Here is an 18,726-nt window from a genome sequence, read left to right as displayed (position 1 = left end):
AACAAGTGACACAGGTATCAATACCACTATGAAATGCAGAGTAAGTAATGCTACTTACTGAGGGAATTCTCTCAAACTTGAACCTCCCTGCAATATTTTATGTAGCATTTTATGGGCTATCCTCCTCCCTGAATGAGCAATAAGAATCAATGAAAGTAGATGATTGCACATTTGTTCTCTATAATTTGACTTAACGACCACGCAAGGAGAGATGTAAACAGTACTAGAGGACCAATTAGGGTCCACCTCACCAGTTCCACAACAATGCTTCTGGCCTTGCATTTAAAACTCAAATTTTAAAAAGCCTCAATTTTAATATGGCAAGCATAACATTTTGCCAAATATATAAAAACACCTGAATGAAAAAGGAGTGAGAACAAGGTACACATACAGAACATTCTTTGAGATTACCACCTTCGAATATACTGTGATACTACTATTTGTTTTATGAATAGCTTTACACCATTTTTCTAGGCACTATTCACTATGACTCCAAGTAGTTGCTTGCACAAAGTAATGGCCACATCGAAGCAAATCATCTCCACCACTGGGTAAAACAAAGTGGAATAGAATGTGACACTTTTTTTTGCAATTCATATCAATATGTATGGAAAAACTGTATAAAAAGGGGATGACAGTAAACAGTGTCACTCCTTACCAGTTATAATAATAATAATAAAATAATAATGGAGATATCCCATCTCCTAGAACTGGAAGGGACCCTGAAAGGTCATCGAGTCCAGCCCCCTGCCTTCACTAGCAAGACCAAGTACTGATTTTGCCCCAGATCCCCAAGTGGCCCCCTCAAGGATTGAACTCACAACCCTGGGTTTAGCAGGCCAATGCTCAAACCACTGAGCTATCCCTCCCCCTCAAATAAAAATCACAAGATCAGGTGTTCTGAAGTGTATCTTATTGAGCCCACACACTAAGAAATATTTTCCTCCATAAATCAAATGAAGTTTAAAAAAATAAGTCAATTCACTGAGTTAACAGAATACCACACAAAATTATAATCAGTAACAGCTTATTTTTTTTATTCCTGATCTTCAGCTCGCTCACATTCTGATTAATTTTAACATTTAACTATGGTATCCTGAAATACGCCTCTTTTTCACTTAATTAACAGAATAAGCAACATTGTGTTTAGTGAAAATTATGAGCTCAAAAAGTTAAAAATGTGTATGGTTTTTCTACAAGATTTCTCTCCTTGGGATTTTATTACTTATTTTTGTAGATCTTCAACCTATCCCTCTTAACAAAAATATAGTAAATATTTATTCCTTTATGACAGGATGACAATACTTTTTAAGTGGGGGTTTGATAGAAATAGTTTAGGTTTAATGTGAGTTTCCATCCACTGGATAACTGCTCATTGACATGACTCTCAATAAATAAATAAATAAATAAATAAAAAAGTAAGTGCTATGAAGAGGGTCATGTACCAGAACACTACTTTTTCCAACTACTTAAAGGTATAGAAAGTAGTGGAGGCTAATAATTTTTAATAATGCCACTCCTATGAAAAATAGCCCTTTCTGTGTCAAATAAAAGAAAATAAGGTTGGAGATTATTTGTCTCAGGTGGTGCTACAGTGCATTGTGGCAATACAACTGGCCAAGAAAGAAATGCAAGTGAAACATCTATTTAATTTATGCTATCATATTCTACCACAAAACTGTTGTATTTTTACCCTGTTGTGCCAACTCTTGTCCCCATATTTTTCTTTCCATTTTTAATCCATCAATTACAGATTCTTGGGCTGTCAGCTGAGAAATAAGTTTTGATTTTTCCTGTTTCAGGAGTTCAATTTGAATAGTCTTTTGTTTGTCCTCCTCAACCAAAGTTTCAAGTGCTCTGATTCGACTCTGTATGCATGAATGAATAGTGGGGGGGGGGGGGGGGGGTGTGTGAAACAAAAAAACAGTAAGATTTTGTAAGACAAATATTCAAGAATTCAATATAATTAACACCAATTTAACTATGACAGTTAATACTAACTAACTATTTAAGCAGATATTCTGCTTACACACAAGGTTTTCTCTGATAAAAATTGGCATCTTTTACATGTAACAAAGCACAGGCATTTGTTTCATCAGTCAACACAGTTCATGCATTTTATTCAAGGATAAACCTAGGCATAGGTTAGGGGTTTGTTACAGGAGTGGGTGGGTGAGATTCTGTGGCCTGCATTGTGCAGGAGGTCAGACTAGATGATCATAATGGTCCCTTCTGACCTTAAAGTCTATGAGTCTAATAAAGTTTGCTTGAAAATATATATGAATAAATTTAAGAGGAAATAACTTTGTAATGAAAAGAAGTGCAAAAACGTCTGCAAAGAGGAAAACGGAGAATTTAGGCTGCACAGCAGAAGCTAATCCAAAGGAAACAAATGGAGGCTGTACTGGGGTGGGCTTCCACCCCATAAGACAGATCTAACCTGAAACATGCAAAATTCATTTTTTCCATACCTTATAAATAGGCTTTTTTAAAAAAGGATATTTACTTTTAAAAATAGTTTCAAGGAATAAATCAACATTTCCAACAGTTATTCTCTGACCGAGATTCCATTTGGCATATACATTAAACGTTCTGCTCTTGAGAATTTATTTTCTTTTTGAAAGCTGACCTGACATTAAAAAAGTAACTTGCAATCTCTAAATGCTACACATGCCTTTCCCCTGGCCTCTTGGAAAAAGCTACAAGTCCATGATAGCTGAACTTATATTTAACAGCTAGAAACTTTTTTAAAATGTGATGATGTTCCTAATATTTTAATGGCCATTTGTGAATACCTCTACCCTGATATAACGCTGCCCTCGGGAGCCAAAAAAAAAAAATCTTACCACGTTATAGGCGAAACCGTGTTATATCGAACTCGCTTTGATCTGCTGGAATGCGCAGCCCCCCCACCCACCAAGCACTGCTTTACTGCGTTATATCCGAATTCATGTTATATTTGGGTCACGTTATATTGGGGTAGAGGTGTATTATAATATTGTAGATAATATCTTCAGAAAGTGCGCTACATAACTAATGTAAATGATAGGTAGTCACTATTATATCATTATCTAAATTACTGTAATACTGCTAATTATATAAATCCCAGTAACAATACTTTGTACCGTACTTGCTAAGTACTGTAACTTAATTCATGTACAATCATTTGAAAATAACTCTTCTGCAGCTAAAATATTGTCATTTCGGAGTTTACAAACGTTCACAGTATTAAATATTCTCGGAATCTCAGTTTCAAGTACTTACTATTATGTACAACTTGCTATCACCACAAAATAGGCGTGCAATCGTGAGGAACTGTATGCGTGTGTATTTGGCTATATTGTGCATCTGAGAAGTCAGAATGTGAGTGGTAAGACACGAAAATTGAGATTACTGTGAATATTAACATGGTGTATTTCCTTATCCCATTTTTAGCCAATGTTAACTTTAAGATGAAATATACTGAGTATTGTTAATGCTAAAACTTCTTATCTAAAGTACAGTACAATTAAAAAAAAGGCTACAAAACATATACCTTCAGATTTGCTGTTGTTTCTTGTTTTGACTTTACTACCTCTGTAATCCTTGCTTTCTGTTCTTTCACCATGGATGTCAGCTCTTGAATCAGAGCTGCTGACTGCTTTTCCTTTTGCTGAGACTGAGAAAGGGAACACTTATGTTCTGCTAACTCAGCAGTAACATTTTCAAAACCGTCCTTAACCTGTACGATAAAGACAGGTTAATAAAAAGATTAGCTTTCCAATTGCGTGCGCGTGCATGCATGAAAATATAATATGGTAATTTGAAATAATGGAAGTGAGATTAATTCCATCCATTCTAAAGGTATTTCATATCACCTGAAGTAAGTTATGAATGCATAGAACCTACTCAGTCAAACCAAATGAAAAACGTTTCAAATAGTATCTCAAAAGATTAAACTGGATCTAAAAAAAAATAAATAATTTAAAGTGAACTGTTATTTTAACACTACAATTGTCATTTTTGATGAACAATGAAGGAGAGAGGAAAAAAAGTGTTTTTTTAATTTTTTAAAGCACAGAATTTGACAACCTCCTTGACTCCACACATTTTTCAAGATACTGTCTTAATCTTACCTCTTTAAACCTTTTGGCTTCAATAGTTAAAGCAATACGAAATTCATTTTCCAACTCCATATACTGCTGGTTTAACATACTAATTTTCTCCTGAAATTCTTTAATGCGTTCTTCATGCCGCTGTTGTTCTTTAGCAATTTCTTTTGACAAGGCATCTTGGAATTCAGATCCATTCAAAGCAACTCGGGTTTCAAGTTCTCTCCTGGAGTTACCAATCACGTACATTAAATTCAGAATTGCAGTATCTTTCAATACTATATCACTAGGTTTATTTAAAAAAAATTAAACAATGTAATAAGAGCAAGATAGGAACCATGTATTTACATCATTGCTCTTCAAGAGATACCTTTGTGAGGGTCAAGAAGAACAGTGGGTAGATATACTGAAGTATAAAACATGGATTAACTGTATAATTCCAACAAAGAAGGAAAATGCAAACTATTTAGTGAAAACCCAGTTATGCTTGCTAAAGGGAAACACCCATCAGAACCCTTAGCAGCAAGCATCAGTTAACATACCTCCATTCTCATATTACATATTCACTAACAGACATTCATCCAACTATAAATAAGTCACACTTCTCCTATAGTAATACAAAAACATACCCCAAACTCCTCACCATCACATTAATGTGCAAAAATCTTAACTCTGACCTTGTCTTTTTTTTGTGGGAAAACATCACATCACGGATTTCACCAGTGCAAGGATACCTACCAGATGTGCTTCTTGAGGTTGCTGGGGCCAATGTTAAGGTTTTGCACTACAGTGCAGTGGCAAGGAATAAATTATTGTATATTCTCTCCCCCCCTCACCTTCAAAGTACATTATGTTAACACTGCTGAAAACCAACAGCCCTGTTTTGGTGTTTTTATTTTTAGTTGAGTGGAAATCTATTAAGACGAATAGATTTAAGAAAATCTATTGTAGTTCAAATGAGGGGGATATTTACATACCTGAATTTAGAAATTTGTGGGTTCTACAGTTTTATGCAAAAAAGGGTCCAAAAATTTGGAGAGAATCGCTTTGCAAAAAATTTCAGAAGAGACTAGACTTTTGGTTACTGGCAAATAAATAAATGGTCAAAATATCCTCAAAAATTCACAGACCTCTCATATTTATACAGTTCTGTGAGTTGCTTTTCCCACTACAAACCCACACCCTCATCTGCAACTTACACAAGTATAGTAACTCCTCACTTAACGTCATAGTAATGTTCTTGAAAAATGCAACTTTAAGTGAAACGATGTTAAGTGAATCCAATTTCCCCATAAGAATTCATGTAAATAGGGGAGGTTAGGTTCCAGGGAAATTTTTTTCACCAGACAAAAGACATTATATACATATACAGTATAAAGTTTTAAACAATTTAAAACAAAATTTAATACTGTACTCAGCAATGATAATTGTGAAGCTTGGTTGAGGTGGTGGAGTCAGAGGGTGAAAGAGGGTAGATCGGCTGCTCCTCTTGCTGTTCTTTCCAAAGTGCCACGGGGGTGTTCAACCCCTGGCTCTGCTCCAGGCCCAGCCCCACTCCACCCCTTCCCCCCCCCCCCCAAGGCCCCACCTCTTCCCGGCCCTGCTCCACCCCACCCCTCGAGTGCACCACGTCCTTGTTCCTCTCCCCTCCCCTCCCCCCAGCCTCCTGAATGCCATGGAACAGCTGTTTCACAGCATTCAGGAGGCTCTGGGAGGGTAGGGGAGAGGAGCGAGGAAGTGGTGCACAGCCTCCGCCCCTCCTCCTGCCTGCAGAAATCAGTATTCAGGAGGCTCTGGAGGGGAGGGAGGAGGCTGTGTGCCGCATCCTCGCTCCTCCCCCTTCCCTCCCGGAACCTCCCGAACACCATGAAACAGCTGATTGCTGTGGGTGGGAAGTGCAGGAAGGGATGGGGGAGTTGCTCACTTGTGGGGCTGCTGGCGGGCGGGAGGTGCTGAGTGGTAGTGGAGGGAGCTGATAGGGCAGCTGCTGGCCCACCCCTGGTTCCAAGCCCCACAGCCAAACAACGTTATAAGCAAACATTGCGCAACTCTAAATGAGTATATTCTCTAATAGATCAGCGATGTAACAACGAAACAACGTTAACTGGGATGATGTTAAGTAAGAAGTTACTACAGAAAACGTACAGAACCTCTGAATTTGTCCTCTAATACATATAAACCATAATTCTGTTAAAAAATAGCAATAGAAGGGAGAAGAAAAGTGTGCGTAAAGTATGCAAACAGGATGTAAATAAAACATTTTTAGGAAGACAAAAATTAGGAATATTAGTCCACTACTTGAATGTTCTAAGGCTAAGAAAATGTTCATTTCTTATTTTAAGAAACTCTGCCAGGATAGAACAAATTGAAATTTTGATAGTATATGACAACATTAAACTCACTTCCAATGAGAGTCCTGCACTATATTGTTTGTATTTTACTGAAGTATGCTGGAATAAGATTTTATGACTATCCCTCTGAAAGCCATTTTATAAGACTATGCTATTCAGCAAAAGTTTAAACAAATACAAATCAAGACCAGTATAAAAATCAGAACTACTTTGTCTTGTTTGCTGTGCTGAGCTATCCGAACTGCACAACCACCACCAACCAACCAACATGTATTAAAACCTGTTTTCCCCAAAGGTCAGCACAACTGTGATCACTGACAAAAGGACTAATCTGCTAGGATTCATCTTGAAGAGATGCTGCAGGACTTGTCTAACTTTCAATGTTTTACAGTATGAAAGATAAATTGCTTTTATACAAAATTTCTTTGCATTAAGTTTTGATATGCTTTTATCCAGGAAAGAATATAAGGTATCTTTCATTCAAGTCTTTGATAGTTTTGAACAATGTAAGTCCTTGATGAAACAAAACAAAAAAAAAAAACCAAAGAAAGATTTGAGGAATAAGTTTATCTGCATGGAAGTCTCAGATGAGGGAAAGTTGCTGCCTGATATTTCCTTCTCAGCACCTATTATGGAGCTGATGAGAATGGAAGTAACTCCCTCTGCTATCCTCCCCAAAACCTCTAAATCCACCATTTTAACAAAAGGGCAGACTAACAGGATAGGAATTCTCAAAATATATATTTTCAAATAAATTGGGTTAGATTCTACCACAGCAGAACATCCTCAAACAATACTGCAGAATCTAGAAAAGCTTTGCTTAACATACCCTCTCTGGATTGTGGTAAAGAAACAAACCTGTGCTCTTGCTCTTTTAACATGAGAAGCTCATGGAGCTGATGCACCTTCTCTTTCTGTTGTCGAAGAGATACTCGAAGTAACTGTACTTCTCTCTCAGTCGCTGAAGCTTTAAGTTCTGCCTCTTGAATCCGCTTCATCTGTATAAAATCAGAGGAACAAGTCTTAAAATTGCTGCTTCTTCCTAAAGCTTTCAGTTAGGATAAAAAATATATATAACAGTCTTATTAAAGCACTGTGTTTATCAGGGCTATTATTTCTGTGGCAAACACAGTGACCGTTAAGGTATTTTCATAAAAGGCCATGGTTTTTGTCACCCCACCAGTCTAATACAGAGCAAGACTTTTCCATGAAATATTGAATATAGAGCCAAATTTGCAACAATCAAATGTAACAGTGTTAATTGAAAATCTTCAAAGGGTTTTTTGGCACTTTATAAAAGCCAAGGGATATTTATTTACCAATTTACAGAGCAAGGATTCAGAAGGATTTAAAAAAAAAAAAAGTAGCTTAAAAGACTTACTTCAATTATAAAGTCACAATTTCAGACAGAACTTTGGAGAAACAATGCCACTTAATCTTTAGAATACTATATTGTGGACCAGTAATGTTTGTAGCTTACTGATTTTGAGTTAAAGTTATTGTCACCCAAAAGCAACTATATTCCACTGTGGATGAGTAAGTCAAGAGTCATTAGGCCAGAGAACAAGCATGAGAATAAGGGTCCGTCTATACCCAGCCGCTAGTTCGGCGGCTGGCAATCGAATTTCTGGGTTCGACTTATCGCGTCTTGTCTGGACGCGATAAGTCGAACCCGGAAGTGCTCGCCGTCGACTGCGGTACTCCAGCTCGGCGAGGAGTACCGCGGAGTCGACGGGGGAGCCTGCCTGCCGTGTGTGGACCGAGGTAAGTTCGAACTAAGGTACTTCGAACTTCAGCTACGTTATTCACGTAGCTGAAGTTGCGTACCTTAGTTCGATTTGGGGGTTTAGTGTAGACCAAGCCTAACTGTACTCTGATGGTTGGACCACTCACTCAGGACTTAGGAGACCCAGGATCCACTAGGCTAGAAGTTATGAGCTCCTACCCACAGAGACAAAATAGGTGCCCAACTCTTAAGTGAAGGTTTGCAGCTGAAAATCCAAAGCAGAGAGAGGTGCTTCCCTGCAGCCTGGATTTAGGGACTTCTTTTGGTGAGGGGGCAGGTCTTAGGACCATCTGCCCCCATAGCATTTCCTATTGGATAGTTTAGGCAAGGAGCCACCTAAACTGGCTGGCTTTTGTGAATCCCTTTCTGAGGCACCTATCTCCCTGCATTCGTTGTATGGGGAGCCTGAGAACTTAACTCAGGCTTTGGGAATCCCAGTGATTCCAGATTCTATGGTTAGAATCCCAGTACATGCATCCGACAAAGTAGGTATTCACCCACAAAAGCTTATGCTCCAATACGTCTGTTAGTCTATAAGGTGCCACAGGACTCTGTTGCTTTTTAGTGATTTTCTAGGCACCAAGAAGTTAGTACTCCTGGCTCAGCTTTGCTACACCTAAAACTAAGGGTGCTGGGGGCTGCAGTAACACCCCTTGGTTTGGAATAATAATAGCAACCAAGATGCAGTTTCCATCATATACAGGGCTTACAGTTTTGTTCAGTGGCTTTCAGCACCCCCCCCCCCCCCCCCACAAAGAATTGTTCCAGCCCGTGCTGAGTGTTGCCATGCCTAAACTCCTTTGTGAATCTAGCCCAAGATGGCAAACTTCTTTCATTTGACATCATAAGCTTTTGTGGTGAATTCCTTTTTATTAGTTGAAAATAGCTTTTTCCATACACCAAAATATCCCCTCTGTACCTTTTGATGAGAGAGAAATCAGAATATAGTAAAACAGTAAAAAGTAAAACAAACCCACCTTGATTTTACGGAAGTAATTCACTCTAAACCAGTATCTACCTAGAACTCTCACACTGAAGTTTCAGGTCAGGATATGGAAGAGACTGCACAGGTGGTTTTGATGGAGGATCTCACTATTTATCACTCATCTAAGGTGGTGCTTCTTCCAATATATACAATAGTGTGGACTTCTATAGCCCCCCCCCGCCTTAAAAAAAATTCTCTCTCCAGGTCACCACAGACACTACTTAGCAGCAGTAGCAGCTCAACCCTCCCCTCTCTACAGAGCAGGGCACTGTGGCAGATCTCTCTTCAGCTTTCATACTTTATTCAACTCTAATCTCAGAGGTTTTGCTTTCTTGGGGTGCCAAAACTGTTAATAGTTGATTAACAAAGCACTTTTTCTGACTATCATTCTAAAGGAATATTAAAGCATTATTGATTTAAAGGGTAGAGATGGAAGGGAAACAAAAACAAGCCGTTTAGTTTCCTGCTCTCAGAAAAGCAAACTAGAGTGCAGTTTTCTCTGGAGTTATTTCACCATCTTCCCAATTGATATTGGATCATCACATCAGAAGGTCAAAGGACATTTGTGATATTGCAATTAAACAATTTGAGATGGTATAGTTTTGGGGAAGGTAATCTCAATACCAGATGCCCTGTGTCTATATATAAAAGCCCTGCATTTTCAATGGCACATAATTTCCTGCATGAACACTGCATTGAGGAAAAGAACTCTATAAACATGCTAGAAAATATCTATTATTTGAACTGAAAGACAAGGCAAAGTAATAATACAGCTGAACTGTTGAGAAGAAAATTTAGTTTCAAAGTAATCCTGTCCATTATCTGAAAATCTAGAATTATTCAACAATGCAGGTCTATAAAACTCTAAAGAACCAAACAGTTAGGTGAATACCTATCTATAAACTGTTCTTTCTGTAGGTAATAAGGTGTCCCTGCTACCAGATGGTAAGGATTTATTCCAAGATCTTCCCACCACTAAAGAAATCAGGGGCTTTACGCACCACTAAATAATTACCTTTCTAAAACAAGAACAACCCCCAAACCTGTACATGAAGAGTAGTACTGGATTTAGTTCTTTCCCTTCCTAAGTGAAAGGCAGGATACATGCTTTGGATTTGGAGATCAATTCCAGACTCTCAGTAATCCTGGACTACTTGTAAAATAATTTGATGAACAATACAAGTCTAGTATCTGCTCTTTGTGCCACATAAAAGACAAAAAGATCCAATGCCTCTTTTGGTCATAGGATCACCATGCTTTTCCACTTTAATAATCAAAAAGCATCTATATACACTATTGCTTATTATTTTGTTCTGCATAAACTTACAGGCATACAATTCATTTTTTCTGTCAAACAATTTTTGCAGTTATCTTGTGTCTAAGTTCTGCAGTATGACTGTTAAGGCCTGTTTTATCAATTTAAAGAATTCATATTTTTACGTTATTTACAAGCCTCTTTTCATTAACACATACTGTTCGGGGGAAAAACAACAACAAAAAACCCCCCCACCATTGAGTCAAGAAGTGATTGACCCTTAAACTTGTATTATAAGATACATGGGTAATACTTTATTGCCTGCCCATTCTTTAAATTTGAAAGAACAGTAATTAAAATTGCATATTTAATCAAAGATTTATTTTCACAGTAAAGACTAAAATTAAAAAACAAATTGAGACTTGTGACATTTTTTAGGGGCTCTTCAGTATTTTTATCTGCTTATTAGATGCCATCCCATTATTATAGGCAACCAATGCTAAATATATACCCCCGTTGCTTGTTGCTGTACTCTTTGTGTCTCCATCTTGGATAATGTTTCTTCTAAAGTTTGTAGAGCCTTTCGCTGATCTTCCTCTTTATTTCTTGCTTGATTTAACTCATTGGTAAGTCTTTCAGTTTCATCCTTCAATTGCTGGATATCAGCTTGCAGTCCTGTTTTTGTATTTCTCTCTCTCAAAATCAGTTCCTTTAACCTAAACATTAGTGCAATAACAAGTACATTCCCCTCTTAATTATATTTACTAAAACAGTGGTCTCCAACCTTTTTACACCCAAGATCACTTTTTGAAACTAAAGGGCAACCCAGGATCTACCCCGCCCCTTCCCCAAAGCCCCGTTCACTCCCATTTACCCTCCCCCCCTCTCCCCCCCCCACACCTCTGTCGCTTGTTCCCCTCCACCCTCACTAACTTTCACCGGGCTGGGGTAGGGGGTTGGGGTTTGTGAGGAGTTTGCAGTGTGGGAGGGGGCTCTGGGCTGAGCCAGGGGCAGGGGGTTGGGGTGCAAGCTCTAGGAGGGAGTTTGGGTGCAGAAGGAAGTTCCAGGCTGGGACAGAGTGTTGGGGTGCAGGAGGGGGTATGGGGTGGTGGCTCCTGGAGGGGGAACTTACCTCTGGTGGCTCCCGGTCGGTGGCAGGCGCAGCGAGGCTAAAGACAGGCTCCCTGCCTACCCTGGGCCCCACACTGCTCCCAGAAGGGACCAACATGCGCCTGCAGCCCCCTGAGGCTTTTGGATGAGATGACCTATGCTAGTCTAGATGTTAAAAACTGTTTACTTTGAAATGGCTGGGTATTTTCTTTCATTCAGGACTGGCACAGGGAGGAAAGAACCCATTCGAGAGCCACTTTGTCCATTTGGAGGACAGAAAAGACCGAGGAACACACTTTCAAAGAGGGGATTTCACTGTAAACCAATCAACTGAAGTCCTGGTATTATTCCCTATATATATTATTTTGAAAGTTTACTGCTTAACTCTTTCCTCATTTCTCTAAGCCACATAAGCAGTGTGCCTTGGATTAAACATCTTTTTCCTTTACCTGTCTGTAGTGTACACAGCCATACTCTGAATATCCTTGTCTTCTTTTGACTGTTTCTGCAGTTCTTTGATATAGTCTTTCAGTTTCTTTTCAGCTTGTTCAGCTTTCCACCTCTTCTCTTTCTCCTGATCCAGTTCTTGAACTAATGCCTGAACAAAAATATATTAAAAACCCACATTCTGAAACCTTCAAGTTTAACAAAATGATTGGCTCTTCTGCTTAATTATGTTAATAGTGCTTATAAAAATTGTTTGTACTTTCAGGAAGCTGATGGAAGACCAAAGTAAGCAAAAGAATATTGAGTAAATAGAACACAGCAAGACATCTAGTCCAGCCAGCCAGTCCATGCATTCATCTGCTTGAGGTAGGAAAGCTTAACAGAATCACCGGCCCAGCCAGCTGACGTGTATAGGAGGGTTATATCATTATGGCTTTGCTTTTTATTGTCTTCTACTTATCAGTAGAAGGATTTATCCTGGCAGACCATAAATTTGTAGAAGTAGTCTTTTCTGGCAGAGGTGACCATTAACAATTTATTACAACACAAAATGCGTAGTAATATGTTGTTAAAAAGTTTGTTTTAATTTTTATTATTATTAAAAAAACTTCACTACTTTTACAAAATAGTTTAGCAACATGATCCTACTCATAACTCATTTTAGAATTTTCCTTGGGCAACATTTGTATTCACACTTGCTCTACTGCAGGTGAAAATTACATTTACTTTATTGCAAGTAAAAACATACCCTGTAAGTGGATTCCTCTGCAGTACTTGAATTCACGTCTTCTGTTTTTCTTATTTGACTCTTTGGTCTTCCCATCAACTTCTTGGCTGATTTTTCCACTACTTCCAAGTCTGGCGTTTCTGAAGCTGAATTTACACAAGAAGAGTTCTCTTTCATTTGAGAATGCAGACACTTCAGCTTTAAGGAATTCTGCTCCTCTCCCCTGAAGTGGTAGAAAAGTTAATGTACTTAAGAAGTGTACAAAGTTAAATGTCTCTTTACACACTAATGACATCAAGTGTCAGAAGCTCCTATATCAGAAAACAACATCTAATGATATTAGAAGCTGGAAGAGAACTATACTGAACTGCACATCTAAATTTAGGGGAACGAATTCTAAACAGAATGGGAAATGACAATTATAATTAGAAGGTTAACTGTAAAAATATGCAGTACTCATGGATATGTTATTTTGAAAGCCATTTAATGGTTGTCTATAGAAACTCTGTCAATCTAAATGTAGTAAGAGAATTTCAGGGGTTTGATTTTAAGATCAGACCATTGGTATTAAACTACATTCTAAATTTCACTTTTTATATCTCACAGTTAGCATGACAATGACACTAAGACATAATTAAAAAGCTGGCAAGTATAGTGATCATCAGACACGAAAAGTAGTTATTATCCAAGATGACAGGCACATATCAGGGCAGCTGGCCCCTCCCGCTGCTCCTACTACATTCTACTTAGTGTGCTAGCTCGATCAGAGCTAGCATGAGCGAGTCTCTTCAGGCTGGGAATTACACCCCCGAGCTTGAAGTGTGGACATACTCTCAGACAGGTGCTTCAGTACAGCCACTAAAAGCGGAAGGAGTATTCACTCATTGTTGAAGATCTAACAACTGGGCAAGGACCATTGCAGCAGCATAGTAGCCTTCCATTCCATAAAGGTGTAGAGGAGGACGTTAGGGTCAAATCCAGTTCAAGTAGTAGATACAAGTATCTTTTGGGGTCCTAAATGGGGATTGCTCAATAGGCAAGGAAGAGAAACAAGTATTTGGCAAGGACAGAGACAGAAAAAGTAAATGGTGGCCTACATAGAATCACATGAATGAGTCTAATCATTTGTTTCTTTGTTCACAAAAATAAGGGGGAGGTCAAGTTGGGGTGTGTGGGGGGGAAATCCACATTTTTAGTTTGTACAGTGACCCAAGGAAAGGTTTTGACACAGCAGTAGTGGGGGTTTCTTTGGTTTGTTTAAAAAAACAAACAAACAAACAAAAAACACACACACATCCCCTTCCTTAGGCAGGAGAGAAAAAGCAAGAACATAGGATTTAAAATGTGTGATGATAAAGAAAAACTAAGGACCACAAAGTATAAATAAATGTAAGTACACATATATTAAGGTATATAAGCAGTCTACCCGGATGCTTGGTACATAGATAAAATGTCAGCAATTGAGTTATTGCAGAATACTGATTAGGTTTTCTGTGACCTTTTGATTAGTCAAGATTCTGGAAACAGTTTTGAAATAATCTATTCTTGGGCTCCAAAAAAATCAAAATTTACTCATTCTTAGTGAAATCCAAAGAATTACTAACTGTGGAAGTTATATTATTCACAAGCCACAGATGAATCAATAACCAATTTGATTTCCAACATGTGGGTTACAAATACCTTAACATAAGAAAAGAATACTGTTTTAAAAAAATATATGTATGAATCATAGAAAGGGGTAAATACAAGAGAAACAAATACTAACAGCCAACTATTTCCATGTGAAGTCATAAACTAGTGCTATTTAACCTTTTACTGTAAGTGGAGTTATTACAGAAAATGGTTAACTGTCCTGAACTTGCAGTCCTTAGCAAAGTCTCCGCTTTCCAGAATAAAGTCCCAAAATTTTGACCTACATTCTTTGTTTCTAAATGCATGACCTTACAATTGGCTAAGTTAAACCATGTTGTCCAAATGAACCAGCTTAACAGGCGATAGGTAGCTCTGTATAACTAATTAGTGAGTAGTAAATGATAAAGCACCAATTTTTGTATCATCTACAAATTTAACCAGCAGTGATTTTATATTTTCTTTCATATAATTGAAAGAGATAATAAATAACACTGGGCCAAGAAACTTCGTGCTTCCTTCCCCCCCCTTAGGCCATACTGTGCTGTGTCGGCTGGAGACGCGCTCCTGCCGACTTACCTTAGTCTTTTAGGGGAGGTGGAGTACAGAAATTGATGGGAGAGTGTTCTCCCATCGACTTAATGGGTCTTCACCAGACCTACTAAATTGATGCCACTGCATCAATTGCAGCAGTGCTGATTTAGTTCCGTAGTGAAGACATGGCCTTAGTTTCTTTTTGAACTTTCAGTTAGGCCAGTTTGATTTTTGTATAGTATTAATTCCTCCCCAAATCAGAATGTTGCACAATACAAAGTTAAATCTTTCACATAGTTTGTCAGCAGTTACCTTTATCAAACTTGTAAACTCATCAAAAATGCTGTCAAGTTAGACAAGACCTATTCTCCATAAGGTCATATCAACTAACATTAATCGCAATGTTTTGCTTTTTTTAAAGTGGACTGCAACCTATACCAATCTTTCTATGATTTTGTTTAGGATCAGCATCAGACTAACAAACCTAAAGTTGTATGGGTCACTCCATTTAACCTTTCTAAATATATGTACATTACTTGGTTTTAAGCACTAGAAAAAAGCTAGAGTAAGAACACCCGCAATGTTTGGTTCTTTTTCTACAAGCCTACTTTCTAGGAAGTTAGTATGCCATAGGATCTTTAACAGCAGCCCCAGTAAGCAGAACATTTTGACGAATTATGACCATCTGCAGCTCCAAGTTTCAACTGGATAAAATATTCTTGTTTCCTTTGCTAAAATGGTTTTGTGAAATGTTGTATTTTATGTGACAGCACTTAAGTCATCGGTGAAACAATACTGGTGTTGAATCTACAATTCCATCTACATGGAAGCCCAGTCATTTCAATGAAGCTCTGAGGACACAGTTGCAGGATCAGGACCTAGTTTGTAAAATGCTTTGGGATCCTTCGATGAAATACACTATAAACATGTAAGACTTATCACACAGTTACAGTATTTTGGTAAATTAATATTTATGCTCTTGAACAGTGGTTCTCAACCTATTTACCATGGCGGGCCACATATGCAGCTCTCGATGGGTTATGTGAGCTGCAACCACAATATATATATACTACCTGTATGACCCTGAGGTTGTCACATGGGCCGCAGCTATGTGCTGATTGGGCTGCAAGCAGCCCATAGGCTGAGCACCACTGCTCTTGAACCTTCCAAGTGTTCTGTATCCATTTATTAAATGTATCATATTTTCACTTTGTGATTTTCAATTATCTTGAGAATGTCCTAGCATACTTAGAAATTGCCCTCCTGTAAAAATCAAGTAGGTTCTAAAGTATGATGTCTGACCTACACTGACATTTTCTTACAAGCATAACTGAAAGTTCCAATGATCAAAGGCAGCACTGAAAGGAAGATTCTTTGCCTTCATGTGGGGTTACTTTAGAAGTTATAGTATTTTGGTTCATCAGCACATTTGTTACAGCAATTAAGTATCACTCTGTCCACAGTGTTTTACTTTTAAAGGGAAGTACTGCATGTATTGAAGGAAAAACAGAGTTCAATACAATCTGTCATCACAGCCATCTACTAATTCAATACTTCCCACAGTATTGGACATGACCCTCTGTGGGAAGCACAAAGGACTATCCAGGGATGTATGGACAGACTACATTCGTTTCATCAAAGTCTGAGCTTTCATTAAAAAAATGTCTTTGGTTGTCATGGTTATGGAGAACCTTCAAAAACATGACAAGTACATCAGTGCAGCAATGTCTGCTTGAGTTTTCATGGAGCCTAAAGCAATATGTGATATGAACTGTCCTGTTCATTTAAATGGGAGTTAACTCAGATGCCAGTGAGGATATTTCAGGTGTCAACTTCGTTAATTAACCATTCACTATGCAAAGCATGTAAAAAAAAAAAAAAAGTAAACAAATTAAAATCTGCACCAATCTACCCCATCATTTCTCAAAGTGGAGGGCATGAAAGACTAATATTAGGAAAAAAGAGGCAGAATATGGAGATAAAAAACAAAAACAACTAAACCATCAAACAAAAAACCCCAACCCTGATGGGGTTACAGGAAAAACACAACAGCTGGTTAATTGATTATATTTTCCTGAAGAGGAAAAGCTTTCAGAAGTTTAGGAAACATTGCACTAACCAATAGAACATGAATGAAATTTCTAAAAACTGGGAACTTCATTAATGCTATAAAAATCATCACTACAGGCATCAAGCACCTTTATCACCTCAAATACAAAATTTCAAGTTAGAGCTAAATTAATTCAGGAAGTACTCAATCTTTTAAAACCTTTTGGATATTTTTGTGTCCGATCTGAAAGTACCTGTCAGTTATTTTGCCTTTCAGATGATTAGCATGGTGCTTAGTAGACAAAGTAGATTTACAATAATTAGGGATCTTGCTTCTTTTAGCCACCTTTCTGTTGTTCTCTTTTCCACTTTCACACTCACTCTCAGAAGTCAGATCAGTGTCTCTCTTTGCTTTAAGAACTTTCAAAGGAGTGCCTGTTCTTGAACAATTAGACACCTAAGAACAAAAACAAGTAAAAAGTTGTTAGTCTAAAAAATAAATAAAATAAAATAAAAAAAAAGTTACTTAAGTGATTTTTTTCAAATCTACTTTGAAGGATTAGGGTTTATGAAATGGCTTTGATAGAAGTAGATTAACTAATGAAGATTCCACAGACTCTAGCTAATTAGCTACATTTCTCCCCCTTTGTCAGCCAACCATTTCAGCCTTTCCTTTCCAGGCAGGAAATCTAGCTATGCTGGCAGAACAGTGTGCCAGATCATGTGTAATTGCTTACTCATTCTTTGAAACTTTTGCAGTTACCAAGGAAGGTTGTTAAAAAGTAGTTTCTCATAAGGAATAGTTAAAACTCTTAACTATTTTCTGTTCACATGGAAGGAAAAAAAAATAATCCCCAATATGAAGTTATCTGACAACAAAGTTATAAACATAAACATGGGAATAAAGTACACTAATAATTTGCTCCCACATCAGGATGGAGGATCTACAAAACTGAAGACCCTCTATTTTAGTTCATCCCATCTTCTGAGGATTAGGGCCCAGCATTGAACAAAAGGTGCCCCCAAATCATGCCCTGTGAAACTATACTGGTTCAACTCTCTACAGATGTAGGTGTCAGACAGCACCTTATGTATTAATTTATTTTACCAAGTTTGTTCATAACCAGAGATCATAGAAATGTAAGGCTGGAAGGAACCTCTAGAGGTAATCTACTCCATCCCCTTCGCACTGAGGCAGAATTAAACATACCTAGACAAACATTTTGTCTGTGAGGGGCTAACTTATTCTTAAAAGCCACCAATGACAGCCTGCTCCATTGCTAAATTATCCTTATAGTTAGGAAAGCGGTCCTAACATTTACTGGAAATCTCCCTTGCTGCAAATTAGTTCTAGTCCTACCCTTGGTGGACATGGAAAACAACTGCATCTATTGCTTGTGTGCATTTAGTCAAGATCTTATAAATATGCCAGGGACACCATGTACTACCATTATAAAAACAAAACAAAAAACAACCACCACTATACACTGGAAAATATCCCGCCCTCCCCCAAAGGTAAATTCAAACCAATTGGACCATTATTTTGTAGCATTATTAACTTTCACAGTGCTAGGATTTTATCACTTTTCATATTTCTGACTGCTTTGTGGCATGTGTCAAAGGATTAAAGAAAAATATTAACTTCATACCCAACATGATCAGATAACAGACAGCATAATGGACTACATGGACCACACATTTGATCCAGTATGCAAATTCCTATGATCTGTTGTAAGTATTGTCTACAGTTTTTCAAGTTTAC

The 18,726-nt window shown here is 37.9% G+C and overlaps 1 protein-coding gene across 7 annotated transcripts in view; it reads right to left on the bottom strand.

Moving 5' to 3' along the window:
* The window catches only part of LRRCC1 (leucine rich repeat and coiled-coil centrosomal protein 1), a 54,061-nt gene that overhangs the window by 9,404 nt on the left and 25,931 nt on the right, over positions 1–18,726 (bottom strand). For all 7 annotated transcript variants that reach the window (XM_065585856.1, XM_005299394.5, XM_005299395.5 and 4 more), the window contains 8 exons: positions 17,219–17,421; positions 12,774–12,975; positions 12,028–12,176; positions 10,980–11,184; positions 7,301–7,440; positions 4,116–4,317; positions 3,536–3,721; positions 1,694–1,868 (listed from right to left, as the gene is read on the bottom strand). In XM_065585856.1, the coding sequence (XP_065441928.1) occupies positions 1,694–1,868; positions 3,536–3,721; positions 4,116–4,317; positions 7,301–7,440; positions 10,980–11,184; positions 12,028–12,176; positions 12,774–12,975; positions 17,219–17,421 (1,462 nt within the window). The remainder of the gene's footprint in view (positions 1–1,693; positions 1,869–3,535; positions 3,722–4,115; positions 4,318–7,300; positions 7,441–10,979; positions 11,185–12,027; positions 12,177–12,773; positions 12,976–17,218; positions 17,422–18,726) is intronic.

The sequence above is a fragment of the Chrysemys picta genome, chromosome 2, assembly GCF_011386835.1.
Source record: "Chrysemys picta bellii isolate R12L10 chromosome 2, ASM1138683v2, whole genome shotgun sequence".
In the NCBI taxonomy this organism is placed as follows: Eukaryota; Metazoa; Chordata; order Testudines; family Emydidae; genus Chrysemys; species Chrysemys picta.
The sequence above is the reverse complement of the archived record's forward strand: the minus strand, read 5'-3'. Positions and strand labels throughout refer to the sequence as shown.